Source organism: Cynocephalus volans, chromosome 6 (assembly GCF_027409185.1).
Source record: "Cynocephalus volans isolate mCynVol1 chromosome 6, mCynVol1.pri, whole genome shotgun sequence".
Taxonomy (NCBI): domain Eukaryota; kingdom Metazoa; phylum Chordata; class Mammalia; order Dermoptera; family Cynocephalidae; genus Cynocephalus; species Cynocephalus volans.
The window spans coordinates 121,444,517-121,460,409 of NC_084465.1; the positions used below are offsets into that span (position 1 = coordinate 121,444,517).

General features: G+C 48.6%; 1 protein-coding gene across 1 annotated transcript in view; it reads right to left on the bottom strand.

The window, feature by feature from the left end:
- Positions 1 to 15,893, bottom strand: part of ADARB2 (adenosine deaminase RNA specific B2 (inactive)) — a 474,444-nt gene that overhangs the window by 16,800 nt on the left and 441,751 nt on the right. Inside the window, exon 8 of the mRNA XM_063100614.1 lies at positions 4,099 to 4,280. Within this exon, the coding sequence (XP_062956684.1) occupies positions 4,099 to 4,280 (182 nt within the window). The remainder of the gene's footprint in view (positions 1 to 4,098; positions 4,281 to 15,893) is intronic.

A 15,893-nucleotide genomic window follows, 5' to 3' on the forward strand; every position in this document is an offset into this window, starting at 1 on the left:
GGCTGCTTCTTTTTAACCCAGAACCGAGTCAACCGTATCTAAACTGCAGAGCTTCATTTTACTGGTACACGAGCTTCCTCTCCTGAGGCAATTCTGCCAACTGACCTTGAGGGAAGCTTCAGGCAAATTTCATGTGCTTGTTCGAGTGTGCTTTTTATTGTTGTCCTGATGCAAGAGCTCGCTGTATTTTGTGGCAAGATATTCTGATAATTTTCTTTCAAAGTTTGCATGATAGATTTTTAAACGCCCATCAAGAGCAGGGCAGAGTCTGCTTTGGGGCTGCATGCAGGTGAGGCATGAGGGGAGGTTCACTTGCACCGTGCGGTAATGAAAACCATATTCTCAAGAAGTACCTGACATAGACCGCAAATTTAGTTACCTGCACTGGCTGTGGTAGGGACAGGGGTTGCCTGGGCGGGGGTAGATGAGGCATCTTGGCGCTTTGCCACTTGACAATATCAGGTGGTTCTGAATTTCTCTAATTGTCTGTTGTTAAACTCACTGCTTTACACTCCTAACTCAAAACTCCTGTTTTCATTTATGTTGACACATTCCCAGATGAATGTATAATTTAAAAGGAGCATTGAAAGGAGACTGAATGCCCAGGAAGTTATGTGCTGGCACCCGAAGGATGGATAAAAGCCACTCCCTCCACAGTGGTGTGGTGAGGAGGGTGTACTTGTATTTTTTATTTCCTGTGCTTGTGAAGTTTAAATGAAGTCTTCCCTGGCCTATGAGCACAGAGGGTTGGGGACAATCCAGGCAGGCGGGAGCAAGGAAAAGAGCGTGAATGACACTCATTGAAACAGACGAAAATTCTCCTGAATTTAACTTAGAAATTTAAGAACTTCACTAAAGATGTGGGGCACCCAATATGGGAACATTTGAATTTAGTTCCAAACCAGTAATTCTAGGTCCTTTTGGGGTCTTCTCCAGAGCTGCTTTTGCTGCTCAGCCACTGTAAGTAATCTTCACCATATCAAGAAAAGACAGGAGGAAAAAAGGAAAAAATGAAAGAAAGAAAGAGCTTGACCCTCGGCCCAAAGTGATCTTTCATCAGAATTACTGCAATTCTTGACCATTTAAAAAATACATATAATTTTGTGGACTTCGAATTTGAGGCAAATCTTTCCATTCCTCCTCACTTGGCAGTAGAGGCATTGTCAGCGGGTGTCCAGGCTGTGGCAGGAGCCGCAGTGGGGCGTGGCAGCCGAGCTTCCGTGGGCTGGCTGGCTTCTCCCTCACAGCTCTTCCTTGGTTGGATGTCACCACCTCTTCTGCTAGTTTTGCATTAACAGTATGTTAGTCTGTTCCCTGTTGCTTATAACAGAATACCTGAAACTTGGTAATTTATGAATAAATGAATTTTATCTCATACAGTTTCAGAGACTGGGAAGTCCATGGTCCAGACGGTGCATGTGGTGAGGGCCTTCTTTCTGGTGAGGGCTCCCGGCAGAGTCCCATGGTGATGCAGGGCATCACGATGTGAGAATGGTTGAGCAAGAGAGAGCTCACCAGCTCACTTGCCCTCCTCATAAAGCCACCAGAGCCACACCTGTGACAACCCATTACCCCACGAATGGATCAATCCATTCACCAGGGCACAGTCCTCACAATCTTATCACCTCTTCAAGGCCCCACTGTCCATCACCATATTGGGGGTTAAGTTCCCACATGGGCTCGGGGGGACACTCAAACTACAGCAACTTGTTTTTATGTGATTAAAAAATAGAAATCTGTTATAAGAAATTGCGCTACACTGCTACAGGATGTGATGCGATATACTGAAAGAATTTAGGGTTCACCACCAATCAGATCTGAGTTCAAATCCTTGCTCTCTATTGATAAATAGAGCATCTTAGGCAAGTTACTGAATTTCTATGAGTCTCTTTCCACATTTGAAAAATGGAGATAATACTACTCGTTGGTTGGTGTAAAGACTGCATGGGATGGTGTATGTCCTACACTTGACCTTGAGAGGGAATACCTCCTATTTGATAAGTGTTGTCTCCCTTCTCTAAATGATACAGCCGTTCTCAGAACAGACCTCTGCAGTTTATGATAATTGCACCACTCAGACCAAGCCTCCAAGAAAACCACCCCAGCTGCTATGGTTGGGGTCATGGGACCCTGAGCCCTGGGTCACCGGACCCACAGCTATAGATCAGATCCAAAGGCAGCCTTTCATAGCATGGGGCACTCTGCCCAGCAAGCACATCAGAGACCAGCTGGTGACTGAGACCCCAACACGTCCTCTGCCTGAGGTTGAGGGAGACAGCCAGTCAGCTGAGGGCAGAATTGGGGATGCAGGGATGGCAAACTAAACAGAAGCACAGAAGGTGAGATGCCCACCAGCAGGTGGGAGCCACCTGCTGCATGGATCTCGTCAGCTTAGCCCTGAGGACAGCAGTGAGGAGATCACCCTCCACAACAGCCCAGCCTCCTGTAAGGTAAAGAAAGGTAAAGCCTTAATAAAGCCCCAACATTTAGTGCTCCTCAGTTAAGCACTGCCACCCTCTGCCAAATCACCTTGATGAAGTTTGACGTTCTCCTTCACTGGACGTTTGCAAGACCCTGTGACCTAACAAGACCTTGTGATTTCAGGATGGGGCAAAGCGAGCCCCAAAATGTGCTGGTTCTGAATCCACGGCCTGAGTGCCGCGAAACCTTCCACTAATAACAAAAAGGTGGTTCTTGCCATAGGACCTCAGAATCTTAGGAAAAGGGTCTTACACACTTTTTTAGAAGCCTGGAATTTTAATGGGTAAGAAACCAAGATTCAGTGACCACTCAGCTGCGTCTTGAGGAGAGCTCCTCTTTGGCCTGCTCTGTCTTCACTTTCAGGTCTGTGATCTTATTTTCCACAGCAGCACGCAGAGGGTGCTCAGTCTTTAACTGGTGACTACTGCAGGACGAATGGACACGTGGACTCATTTTTGTGCAGGAAGCATCTTTTCTGGAACAGTTGCTGAGCCCAGTTACCTGCTATATGTGGACTACTCCTCTGGTTCCCACTACCCCCCCCCCACAAGGCCTATTTTTCTCCTAATCTTATAATTTGGAACAATTCTGGAATCGTGGGAATAAATCTTAAGCCCAACTACTCTCAGCGGCAGTACTAAAAATAGAGAGCAGCTCTTTTATCTTGCTGCTTTCTTTTTCAGGTGACTTGGCCATTGGCATCGTTCTGCCAGCTCTCGCGCAGGGGATGTGCCTCACTCGGCACAGGTGGCTTCCTGCTTCCTCAGCACCTGCCTGGCTTTGCCACAAGCACCCCCTGCAGGGAGCCCTCCTCCTCCAGCAAGGGGAACAGATGCAAAGACCCCGTGTTTCCTCCAGGCCCCGAGATGGGCTCACGGGTGGTGCTGAAATCCATGTGCTCTTCCCCACATCAGCTCCCATGAGCCTAGGGGCTTCCGTAACGTGAAGGCTGGGGTCACTCACAGTGGATACATGTCGCCTTTCTAAAGCCTGCCTGAGACTTTCAACTGCTTCTTTCTAGGGTCCACAGAACATCACAGTGTCCAGTGTTCACACTGAGTGACTCTCCATCCCTGTACCTATGGGGTGCGGAGGCTCGGGAAGTCTGGGACACATGGGCTGTGTGGGGAGGCCAGATGTCGCGCCCTGCCACCTCACTGCCTCTGAAAGTGCTTCCCGTCAGGCCTGCTGAGGGGACAGTTCCCGCAGAAACCCCCCCATCCCCGGGCACCTGTGGGCCCTGCCCACCACCTCCCTCTCTCTGTATCTGCATTGTCTCCTGCGAGTGGTGCCAGGAGGGGAGGCTGGGCCTCTTAGACATGCACACGAGCAGCGGGGTCTTTATTTCTGCTGTGGATGCTGCAGTGGAATGACACAGAGGTGTCTTGGCGGGCTGAGTGCTATGAACTCATTCTACAGTGCTGCCAGTCCTACACTCAGAGACGCACTGTGAACTTTCATCTTTTGTTTTCTTTTTGAAGTCTGAATTATCATAATTTTGCTCATTAAATCTTACATAGCCATTGGCCAAAATGGGTACAATCTGCCTCAAGCTGGCACTGTTGGGGCCTGCAGACTGGAAGGAGGTGGTGGGTCTCTCAAGATGGGTTTTCTTACCACTGAGCAGAGGCCGGTTGTGCCGGTATGCGGCCGGCAGCTGGCCGATGTCCTCCATCCTATGGCTCATGACCCGGGAGAGGTGGCCGGTGTGGTGCAGGCTGCCCACCACGATGCTGTGGAGGTACACGGGCTCGATGAAATGGCAGAGGAGGGCGCCCTGCAGCCCCAGCACGTTCCATCTGGAAGGAAGGCAGGGCGTGGTCACTGGGATGCCCTCAGTCCCTGGTCTTTGCGGCTGAGCACCACCGAGGCTTTGGCCTGTGGCCACCGGTGACTCCGAGCCGCTCTGAGGCTGCGGGACCGAGCCCCGACAGCACTCTGTGTGGTGGGAGACCTGGCTTCCTTTTCTGGAAGATGAGGTCTTATACGGAATGGAAGCTAAATGTTCTCTCAGGTACTTAAAATTAGATTAAAAAAAAAAAAAAAGACCGTCCCCAAAGAGAGTCTGAATTTCTCTTTGGATTAGCTGGGCAATATCAGAAATTGAATTTGTTTATTTCAGGTTAGGGAAAAATACTGTCTCCCATTCCTTTGTCCTTAGCAGTCAGAATGACCCATTGTGTTAAAATTAAATGACATTACAAATGACCTTGTTTTGGTCAGGGGGTGCTTTTGATTTTAGAAGCCCAGATCTCAGATGAACAAGGCCATTTTCTTTGAAATAAACGAGAGCTCTGGAGAATGTTTTTGCTTCTTTAACAAAGATACCAGGGCACTATAAGGTTTCCCCCCTCACTTTGGGTGTAAGGGGCTCCATGTATCTGTTATTTAAGGTGACACTTTGTGGTTTTTCACTCTACATAACGTGTTTCAAATCCAATCTCCGTCAGTAACAAACATTATGCCGCTAATTTCTTACATCATTATTCTTTTCATTAATTAACATTTCTCCACTGCTGGAGCGATTACGTGGCGCCTGCGTGGTGTATATCTCTTTTCATGATTAATAAGAAGTCATTATATTTCCCTTCCTGAAGCAGTCAATTAACACAGAATTCTTTCCATTAATTACCGAACATCTCTCTACCTGGAGAGCAATCTGCTCCAAGAACCTATGACACCAATTGCTTTAAAAAGTTCTCTTTAAATTTTATTCCAAAAACACAAGCAATTTAGCTGGCAATATTAATTTGCCTCAGAAGCATTGCGGTGAATGAGAAACATCTTTTAATCTCATGCAAGAAAAGGCAGCCATCTGGCTGGTGAGGATTTCAGGGAGCAACGCTTCCGTTCTCCCTCTGTAAATGCAGGTCATTAAAGTAATGTGTTCATCTACATAAAACTCAAATGGAATATAAAAGGTAATATTTATATACAAACAATTTAGTCCTACAATTTAAACAGTCATTGGTTTTATGAAACATTTACTCTATCAGATTTGCATAAATTTATTTAAAAAAAATATTGTGGTCAGTTGTATCAGTCACGTCATTCCTCTCAGAAAGCAAGTGAAGGGCTGTCTTTGGATACATGTAATTTGAAAGGGCAAATATCAACCAGCTTTGAGGGAGAGGACGTTCCTGAAAGCCACATAGCTCTTATCACTGATGGTTAGGGTCTCTGCATTTGGCAGCCACGTTTCTGCATGGACTGCGATTTTCACCATGACAATCAGATTTGCCAACTATGTTCCCTTGGAGTTGATTTTCTCCTCAGTTTTCACTGGTGAGTTACAGAATGTCTACAAAACCCAGAAGAGGAGGTTTTTGGTATCTGAGCTTTTCCTTGAAGAAACGACATGGATGGTTTTGAGTAGTGATTGAGGGATCTGGCTCATTCTCTTACATCTGAGACCGGAGAACAGACCCAAAAGTGAGGAGAAATTGAACAAAGTTGTCATTTAGTGTTCTTGGTTCCCCTCTTTCAAATCTGAAGAAGCTGCTGGGAAGGTGTGCAGGAAAAGTTTACCTTTATCACTAGGAATTCTGGATTCCAGTCAATCCTCAGCCTGTTAGTGGAGCTTTAACATTTCCTAGCAATTGCAAGCCAGGATACGCACATTTCTCCTATCAATTACAAAGCACTTTCTTGAAACAAGCCAAGTCTCAAAAAATAATATTAGCATCCCCAGAGGAAATGCCATCGTACTTGAGACCATCAAAGCACTGACTTTGGACAAAACTTCTGGAACATATTCGAGGGCTCCTATTCTACAGGATTGTCTAAAGACAAAGAGTTTCTATGTCTGGTTTCCCCCAATAACATTTACTATAAAGAGAAAATCAACCTTCTGCTTGCCCAGCTATAGGAGTTTAAACTTAACATGATCAATAAAACCAAATGTCTTCCTGAATATAAACTGGAGAATTTTCAGAATTCAGGATTGAGTGGAAAAATACCTGTCCTTTTGTTCAAACAGCTGATATTGCTGCAGTGTTAGAGAGAAAAGTCCTGTGTCTAGTTTTCAATATAGATAATCCTTAAATAAATATATTTTTGTCTGTTTGTCAATCACTGAAATACCACAGATAAGTGGGGAGAGATCTGGGAAATAAACGACTTTTTTTTTAAGAGATGCAATCTCTAAATTGCGGCCTCCATGGGACAAAGGGAACGGTTATGAGATTCCCTGTGGGATAAGCTCTGCTTCCGACTGTCCCTGCAGGCGTGAGCCTTGCTGATAAGGTGGGGAACAGCAAAGCCGTCGGTTTTGGACAGTTCGTGTTGGGCCTGTTGTTTCTGCCACCTGAGAGGAGACATAACTCTTAAATTACAGTGAAGTCCACCTGCGGCAAAGTCTTCGGGTACCATTGTGAACCCACATCTTCATGCTCTTCTTTGCTATCTGAATGCGCAACCATGCCCGGTGGGAAGCTCCCCAGCTGTGCCTGGGCCTGTGCCGCCCACACAGGGAAGCAGGAGTGACAGGGGCCCAGTCTCTGTGGCTCTGCAGCATGGCTCTCATGCACTGCCGTGGAAACCTGGTCCTCAACTTTGCCTGCATCTGGGATCACCTGGAAGCTTGAAGGATGTCCTGGTGCCTGGGCTCCCCTAAGATTCTGACATATGGTTGGGGTCAACGTGCACATCCATTTTTTCAGTGCTTCACGAGATTCTCATGGGAGCCAGGGTTCGGAGCTTCTGCAGCAAAGTGGTGAAAAAGTCAGCTCAGGCCTGAGTCTCAGCGCTGGTGACTGGGTCTCCTCGACCACTCTGCCTTGAACGACAGTCTCGCAGTGGTTCTCAAAGTGTGTCACCTCGACCAGCTGCGTGGGCATCACGGGGGATCGACAGGAACGCGCATCCTCCAGCCCCGCCCCAGACCGCTGAATCGGAAACCCTGGGGTGGGGTGGTGTGTGTCTTAACAAACCTTTCTCAGCTTGGTGATGTGGTCATAATAGTGACATCTTCTCAAGGCATTTGACGGTGACAGGAGATCATCAGATCTCCCACCTGCCTGGGGTTTGACGCCTCCCTCCCTCCCCACCCTCAGTCTCACACTTTCTACCCCCATCTCTTTTACCAAGACAGGCTCCAGGGCCAAGTCAGAGAGGCTTTCGCACAAATGGCCTATTTCCAGCCAACTGGAAGAGGAGACCGACAACCCTTGGGCTCAGTGATGTCACCGTGGGGGGCCAGTCCACGGATACACCCTCAGCAAAATGCCAGGATGGATGTACCTGGATCATCATTAAAGGAGTGTTGGCAAGTGCAAAGCTAAGAAAACAAGATGAAACAAAGAACTGGAAATAACCTAATTTCCTCTCGGCGGGGAATTGGTATGTTCAAGGGAAGTGAACAGACGTGGGGCCCATGGCCCCCTCGCTGCCCCTGCTGGGCGTGGGCACCCACCTTCCCTGCCACGGCCTCCTCTCCTCCAGCTCCTCTCAGCCCAGGTACTCCGAGCCCTGGAGTGCTTTTCTGCCCCTCCTGGCTGCCGTGATTTTTAATTCCATGGCACTGCTTGAGCACAGGTCTGGTGTGAACCGAGGCAAACGACATATAGTAAGAGCGGGCTGGTGCTGGTTTATTCATTCGCTTGGCAGCTGAACCACTGCAAAGGGTAACAAAACGCCAGCCATGGGGTGGAGTCCAGCTCTCAGCACTGGCCCCAGTGGCATCCCACCCCGCAGGCTCTTCCTAAATGTGGTTTGACGCCCACACGACAGACCGTGTCCCTCCCTGGGACCTTTGCTGCTCGTGCCTCCTCAGGCAGCACAGGCTGTGGGAAGAAGGCTGTGGGCCCTGCACCAGGTCAGGCACGTGTGCCCAGACCCCCTGACTGCACTCGTGGCTTCTGCTGTTCTAGGCCACTAGGTTTTGTGATGATCTGTCACACAGCAAAGGGTAACTGACGTGGAGCGCATTACAGTCTGAGGGGATCTGGGGGCTACCAGTAAATTATCCAGAACTCCTATACATCCTGGCCATAAAAAAGTAACCTGAGCAATACAGTGTTGGGGTGTGCAATGGACTGGATATTTGTGTCCTCCGGGATTCGTACGCTGAGTCCTCGTTAGATGGTGGATCCTCACCCCCAGTGAGATGGTGTTGGGAGGTGATAAGGTCAGGAGGGTGGAGCCTCGTAAGTGGGATTATGCCCTAGTGAAAGGCCCCAGAGACCCTGTGTCCCTTCCATCATACAAGGACACAGTGAGGAGGTGCCATCTGTGAGCGGGGAAGCAGCCCTGACAGATACTGGGTCTGCCACGTGTCGATCTTGGACTTCCAGCCTCCAGAACTGTGAGAGATACGTGTCTGTTCATAAGTCACACATAGCAGTGGGTGTTTTGTTGCAGCAGACTGTAGAGATGAAGCTGGGGGCAGGTGGGGTGGGGATAGTGTCACTGACTGCCGAAGTCTGCGGATGGGACACACCCAGGAAACATGGGCTATTCCACTGGTGGTCAGGGTGGGGTCAGGAGATACTGGGCACTTCAGGCATTTTCAGCTGAAATAAATTACTTCCTTTGCACACAATGTGTCTTTTCTAAAATCTGTCTGAAAAATGTCCTCTCTTGAGACAACATCTCTGGCAAAGTCCACACCCCAGCAAACTGGTGGAATGTAAAAATTCTCAGAAGACCAGCCACACCTCCATCCCCCTAGGTCCTCACAGTTCCACCTCATCCTGACCACCGGCACAGCACAGGGCTGGGGGGAGGGGGGTGAGGTTCTCCAAGCTCGAGGGCAACGGTTTCTAGGAAATGCAGGGTCATTTCTGTCGCTGGATGTGCGAGTCTGTGGAGGAGCCCTGGGCTCCCCCGAGCCCTAAGTCCCTTCTCAAAGGTGTTACATTTGCTTCTTGGTTCCTGGGGACGAAAGACAAGTTTCACTTATGCCAAGAGATGCCTTGTCTTCCTTTGTGGAGGTGGAAGCCCTGCAATGACACTTTGCCCGCCGTGCGTCTGCTCTGCCTGGGCCCACATGCCAGTTCCGCCTGTGGAGACATCTTAGCCCGTGGCTGGTTTGCTTCTCATGGCAGTGCTGTCTCCTGTTCACCTACTACACGATTAGTTTTCGTTTTGCAGAAACCGTCTTCCCAGCATCTGGGCAGGTCCCAGGGGTGGCCTGTCGCTGCTGTCTCAGTTGGAGACTTTATGATGTTGCTGCGGGAGGGCTGGAGGAAGCAGATACAGAAGGTCTGGTGCTTTCACTTTCTTTTTTTTTGGTCATTTTTTCGTGACCGGCACTCAGCCAGTGAGTGCACTGGTCATTCCTATATAGGATCCGAACCCGCGGCGGGCGGGAGCGTCGCCGCGCTCCCAGCGCAGCACTCTACCGAGTGCGCCACGGGATCGGCCCGTGGTGCTTTCACTTTCATATTGATAAGCATTACTGAGTCGATCACTCAGTACTTCCATCGCTAGACAGTGTCTAAAATTTCACTTAAAAGCTTAACAGACTCACCACACAATCTATGTTAAAGGAGTAAAAAGGCTTTTAAACCCAGCTGTGAAAATTTTGAGTTGAGTGTTTAAGAGCAGTTGTTTTTTTTTTTTTAAAAAAAACTATATTTTGAGATTAAAAATGAAGAATGCTCTCATTTGACTTCAGCAGAGTTGAATGCTCTCATTTGACTTCAGTAACACTTTAAAAACAAGACAGCGGCTGACAGTCAAGGAAGAGGGGCAGGTTGTTCCCCCAGGGCTGGGTGGCGGAGGGAGGAGAGGGTCTCCCTTTGGGACAAAACCGAGCAGCGGGTCTCTACAGTCGGGAGAAAACTCGCTTTCCTCAGTCTGAAATCCTTAGCAATCAGACAGTGCCTTATTCTCCAGGGAGCAGCTGTAATATTTTACAGTCCATTTTTATGGAGAAAGTTTTAATCTGCTCATTTAAAGACACATTGTGATCAGTAATCAAGCTCAGGTACTTAAAATTAGAAACCGTATCTAGAGGAACATTAGTTCCAGAAGGTTTATATTTTCATATGCCACTCGACTTGCGATCTCAGAGACAGAAGCAAAACACCACTCTTTTTCCCCGTTCTTCAAGGAGACCGTGTTTGCCTGTTAGAGGAGTGTAGACAGGCTTCCCAGAGCCAGAAAAGCAGACCTCGTCTACAGGAACATGGATGGGACCGTCCGTCACATCTGCGGCCGTCTGTCCCTCGCCCCACGGAGGGGCAGGGTTTGGCGGGTCCATGTGCCACTGGCCTTAACGTGTGGTTCCCAAGGTCAGTTCTCATTGACGTGGTAAAACACCCCCTTCTGCAGTTTTACCCGGTCTTCACAGGGCAGTATTAAAGGAGGGATTTGGGGGATAGATTTTACTGTGATTTCATCTGCTTTCATGATTTTCCAGTGACCAAATGAGCCGAGCTAAGGCGTGATTTCTCCCCGCTGCGGCTTGCACTTCCCGCTGCCGCAGCTGGTCACCAGCACTGGCACTTGAGGCAGCGGGCTGAGTTCTCACAGCTCTGGGGGCCGGAGGGCCGAAGGCAGGTGGGCGGCCACGCTCCCTCCCGGCTCTAGGCTTTCCTGCCCCAGTCCTCGGTGCTCCTGGGGCTGTGGTTGCGTTGCCAGGTCTCTGTCTGGTCTCCGCGTGGCCCCTGCTCTGTGCCTGTGCTCTGGGTCTGGCCCGGCTCCCCTGCCTGTCCCTAACCGTGATGTGCCGGTCGCACGGAGAGCCCACCTGAACAGCGCGAGCACCCCTTGTGATCCACGGCTTATTCCTGCCGTGTGAGGTCCTGGGAATGACGCAGGCACGGGTCTACCCAGGGCACACTCAGTGCACAACAGCTGAGGGGATCCCCTCATCCCTCGTTTATGAGCACCTACTGTCTACCCTCCACTGTGGTGGCTCCATCAGAGTTCCACGTTGGGGAGTATATCCCAACTGGAACTCAGATTTGGAAAGAAGCTTTTGTGCAAAGGTGTTACTGGAAACACTCTCCACAGCAGTAATCACCTGGACATCCAGTGACAGGGGCCAATCCGCTGATGACATCACCTTCAGACGTGGCATCATGCATGTGTCGAGGTGCTTGTTATTTCAGAAAGAGTCGTGATTATAGTGTAGGGTAACAGATGCGAAGAAAACTGGAGTAAGCAGTGAAATCCCAGTTACGGGAAAAAATGTGAGTTTAGGAAAAAAGTCCAGTGGGACTATAGCAATGGTTGATGGCCGTTTTCTACGATGTTTGGTATATTGACGGGTTATTTCTTTTCTACTCTTCACCTTTTTCTAACTTTTCTTTATTGTGCTTTGCCTTTCAATGAGCGGGACCTTCAAATATATGATACCCCTAACTCTGAGCTGTTTTATTCAGAAGTTGGGATATGATAGGTTTATTTCTTGACACTTTCTGGATTGATTGTTCCTCTTTTATTTGTAGGCATTGAAAAACAAAAAAGAAACAAACAAAACAAAACAAAACAAAAACCCAGCTTTGGGTGCGTTTAGAATGGCCTGTGGCTGTGGACACCTCCTAGTTCTGATTTTGGTGCAAGGCCAGTTCACCCACAAGTGTCTTGATTTTCCCCACCTGAAACATTTGAGCTAGCTTTTATCTTTAAGATGGTATTTAGCTCTAGAGTTTTAACTAAAATTTCTGAAAGGAAAAATCCTAGAAAGGAAATTTTACTTTCAAAAGAATTTCATGGCCCAGAATTTTTCTGATAATTCTGATGTCTCTGTTCCAAACAAAAGGGAGCAGATTTTGTTTTCTGCTGTGTTCAATATCAAAATTATTTTTGAAGGGAAAAAATTAGCTGTCATATCCCCACAGCAAGCTGCAGGGGAGTCTTTTCCCATCAAAGGAGAGAAAAGAGCCTCTCTGTCCCTGGATGCTCTGCCTGCATCAGATTCACACAGCTTTGGGTGGTGGTCAGGCAGAACGCCAACGCCTTGCCAAGTGGTCCTCTGAGCTCCAGGCCCCCTATCTGTGAAGTAACATTAATCTCACAGCATCTGCCCTATTTACCCTGGAGTCACCGTGGGTGCTGGGTCTGTTTAGAGAAATTTAGCACACTGTGCAGGTGGAATCACAGGTGCAGCCTCTCCTGTGCTCAAAGTGTCCTGGGTATGGGGGATGCAGATGGGAGCCACCCCTTCCACCATCCCCATCTACGGAACACCCCCCTGTCCTCTGAGATACTGTCTCTAAGGCGGAGCAGGGCATCCCTGCAGACCCCTCCAGTTGTGTGGCTGTGATTCCAGCATGTCCGGGTTGCCTCTCCCTCCCTGGCTCTGATCCAGTCTCCTGTCCCCTTCCCTACAGGAAGGGACCCCTCTTTCCCTTTCTTTATCCACCCATTCTGATGGGCATCAGGTGACTGACAACACAGCCCCTCCTTAGGGACCTCTGCGACTCACTGGAGAGGGAAGCCCCAGCCCCACTAAATTTCTTGTCGGAAAGCCTTTTGTGTCCTTTGTTGCCAATCAGGCACGCAGCTGCCCGTCCATCCATTATATCCAGGCTGGTCTGGGTGACCAGGCAGCACCTGCTGTCTCTGGGATCTCTTTCAATCTCAGAGTGGATACGTGATGATCAAACCAGTGGCATCTGCTTGGCCCTCGCCGTGCAGGCCCTGCTGTGAGCGTGGGGTGGAGGCGCCTGCCCTCCAGGAGGCACGAGGTGTGAACCAGCAGGCACTGAAGAGGGGCAGCCTTTATCCCTCAGTGTTCTCCCCAGCCCAAGTGCACTGAGCGGTCAGTGCTGTTGGCATAGTGGTAGGGTGGGGTCCTGTCCTCATGAGCAGGACGTGCTGAGTTGCGGTCCCTGCGAGGCCCAGGTGGTGTTTCAGATGGAGCAAGGGGAACATGGCTCGGCGATGGCACCAGGATTTTCTGAACAGCGAGGAAAATCACAAATGGGTGGAGGAGGTGGGCCAACACCTTCTGTTCCCAGCGCGGGGCTGACTCTCTTATGATGGTGAGAAATAACCATCAAGTGGTCCCTGGAGAAACATTAAGGTCCCTGGGAAGAAGACCGAGACACTGGGCATTGATGGGATCGACTTTCTGCTTCCCAACGAGCTCCTATCCCTCGAGGAAGAGGAGCCAGGATGGTCAGCCCAGCTCCACCAGGGAGGTCCCTCACGTTGCTTCTCATGCGACGCTGCCGTGGGAGCTCTAGAGAAAGCCCAGGATCGGTGTGCAGAGGGCGGAGGGAAGGATGCTTCATAAGGACATGTGAGAAAAGTTTTCTTCCCAGTGTTTTATGGCTCATCGTAAACCACTGTACAGTTTCAAGCTTTCTGCAACACGATTCCTTATTTTGCGGTAAGCCCATCTTACCACGGAGGTTGTAACAAGAAATCAATTGTTATTCATAGGATTCAGTACGCAGAATGTCTGCTCCGGTCTAATTCATGTTATTACTTAGGTATTATGGATCTAAAAGGTGATATCTGTGCGTTACTTTTGATCTGCAGGTGGGAAATAATGTCGCTGCATTTTTTTTTTTTTTTTTAGGTCTTTTGATACAATTGTCTCCAGTTCATTTTTCATTGATATCAAAGGGAATTTGCAGAGAGAATTACCAGCCTGCCTGGTGGATTCACTTTCCTGCTTTAATTAAAGATAAAATTTCAGTCACTCATTTTCATTATAGTGCATGAAAGGCACATGAAATAGGGATGAGAAAAGTCTGCTGAACATTTCTTTCTTGGCTGCCCAAACAAAACTGTGTCTATTAATGCAGAAATTTCTAAATTACGGAATATGTACGACTGTGGGTTTCCAGAGTTATTTGGGATAAGACTCTTCTTCAGAAAAAAAATCAGTAGGTTTCATTGGCTATAGACACATCCCTAAAATTTATGAGCAGCACAAATAACTTTTTAGCCTTGCAACTGAGAAGGGCAAATATTAGGGGGTTGGCAGAAGACAAATTTTTCATGTTCCCAAAGTCACCTGTATGGAATATTGGGAAGATTACGATCCTTTAAGATTTAGTCTCCACACCATGCTCTATCACGACTCAGCTTTTCATTCCTTACATCACGGCTGTTCTGACACACGAGCAGGCTGCATTCATTCAGCACTCAGTAAGTACTTACTGAATACTGACCCTGTGCCCACCGCATGAGGGCTGGGAAGAAGTCTAGGGCACATGCCTCAATCAGAGGGGAGGTCTTAGAGTTGCGGACAGCCCCTGTCCCCTGGGCCGTGTATGGTGTGGGCCATCCCTCTGCATTAGTCACAATTGACATGCTGGGTCCTGAAGGCACACATGGTCAGCCACGGGACAAGCACGGGCTGAGCGTGTGACAGCGCTGTGCTAGCATGTCCACCCAGCTACACACTCCCTCTCAGCTCAGTGCGGTGTTGCAGACACAGGCTGTGGGGCATTTAAACCCATCATCACCTCACGCTGTGACGCAGCCTCTCATAGATGCATCCCCCCATCCTCTGTCCCTCTGTCCATCTGTTTCTCCCATAAACATCCGTGGTGCCTATTACATGGAGGCGCCACGTGTGCCAGACACTGAATACATTTCGCAGAATAAGGTATGGTCCCTGACCACACGCTCAGAGTTTGGTGGGAGGGATGAATTCTAATAAGGAGGAACAGGTCTCCTGAGCACTGGCACAGCAGCCTCTGACTTGTTGTTTCTAGATATGTGTCAGCTGCACATGTCTCTTGTGATGCTTGTGTTAACTGGTGTGCGGGACCAATTGGCTCTCAAAAAAAAAAAAAAAAAAAAAAAACCACAAAAAACAAACAAAAAAAAGCATGCACTTGTAGCTTTTGCCACTTCTCGTGGTATAAATACTGCGACCAGTTTTAAACTACCAGCGTGAAGTCGCTGAGCACAGATTTGGGAGCAGATGAAGAGATTTGGAAGTGGTGAGTTTTGAGTGTTTGTTACCTTTGTTTTTAATGTAATTTATTTAGTTACAAGTTTATGTAATTTAATTATTAAAATTGACTGTCACTCAACTTTCACAATTGCCTGCAAACTTCATTTCTCAAGGACCAAGCTGGCTCTGGCACGCCGCCTACTGGGCCCCGTCAATCACGTGGTTTTCATAGCAGAGCGTGTCCTCCCCCATTTTATGGACCGTGACTTCTTCGTTTCATGTCCTCAGACCTCACCCTCCCCAGAGCCTGCAGTGTCACTAACTCGTCAAGTTAGGAGGCTTCTTCTGTTTTGTGTATGAAGGGTCCTTTATTTGGAATGCCATTTAAGCCTTGGGTTTAATTTGTTTTGTATGGGATAGAAAACAGATGAGCATGTATGTTATCAGATGGTCTCTGCGAAGCCTCTGTGCAGACAGTGTGTGTTACAGGTACTTATGGTCTTGAATCGTTAGTGCTCAAAGTGGCAAATGCGGCTTCGTCCTGAGCAGCTCGAGCCTCTGTGCTGATGTCCTTAACTGGTGCTCAGGGTCTGACTGTGGC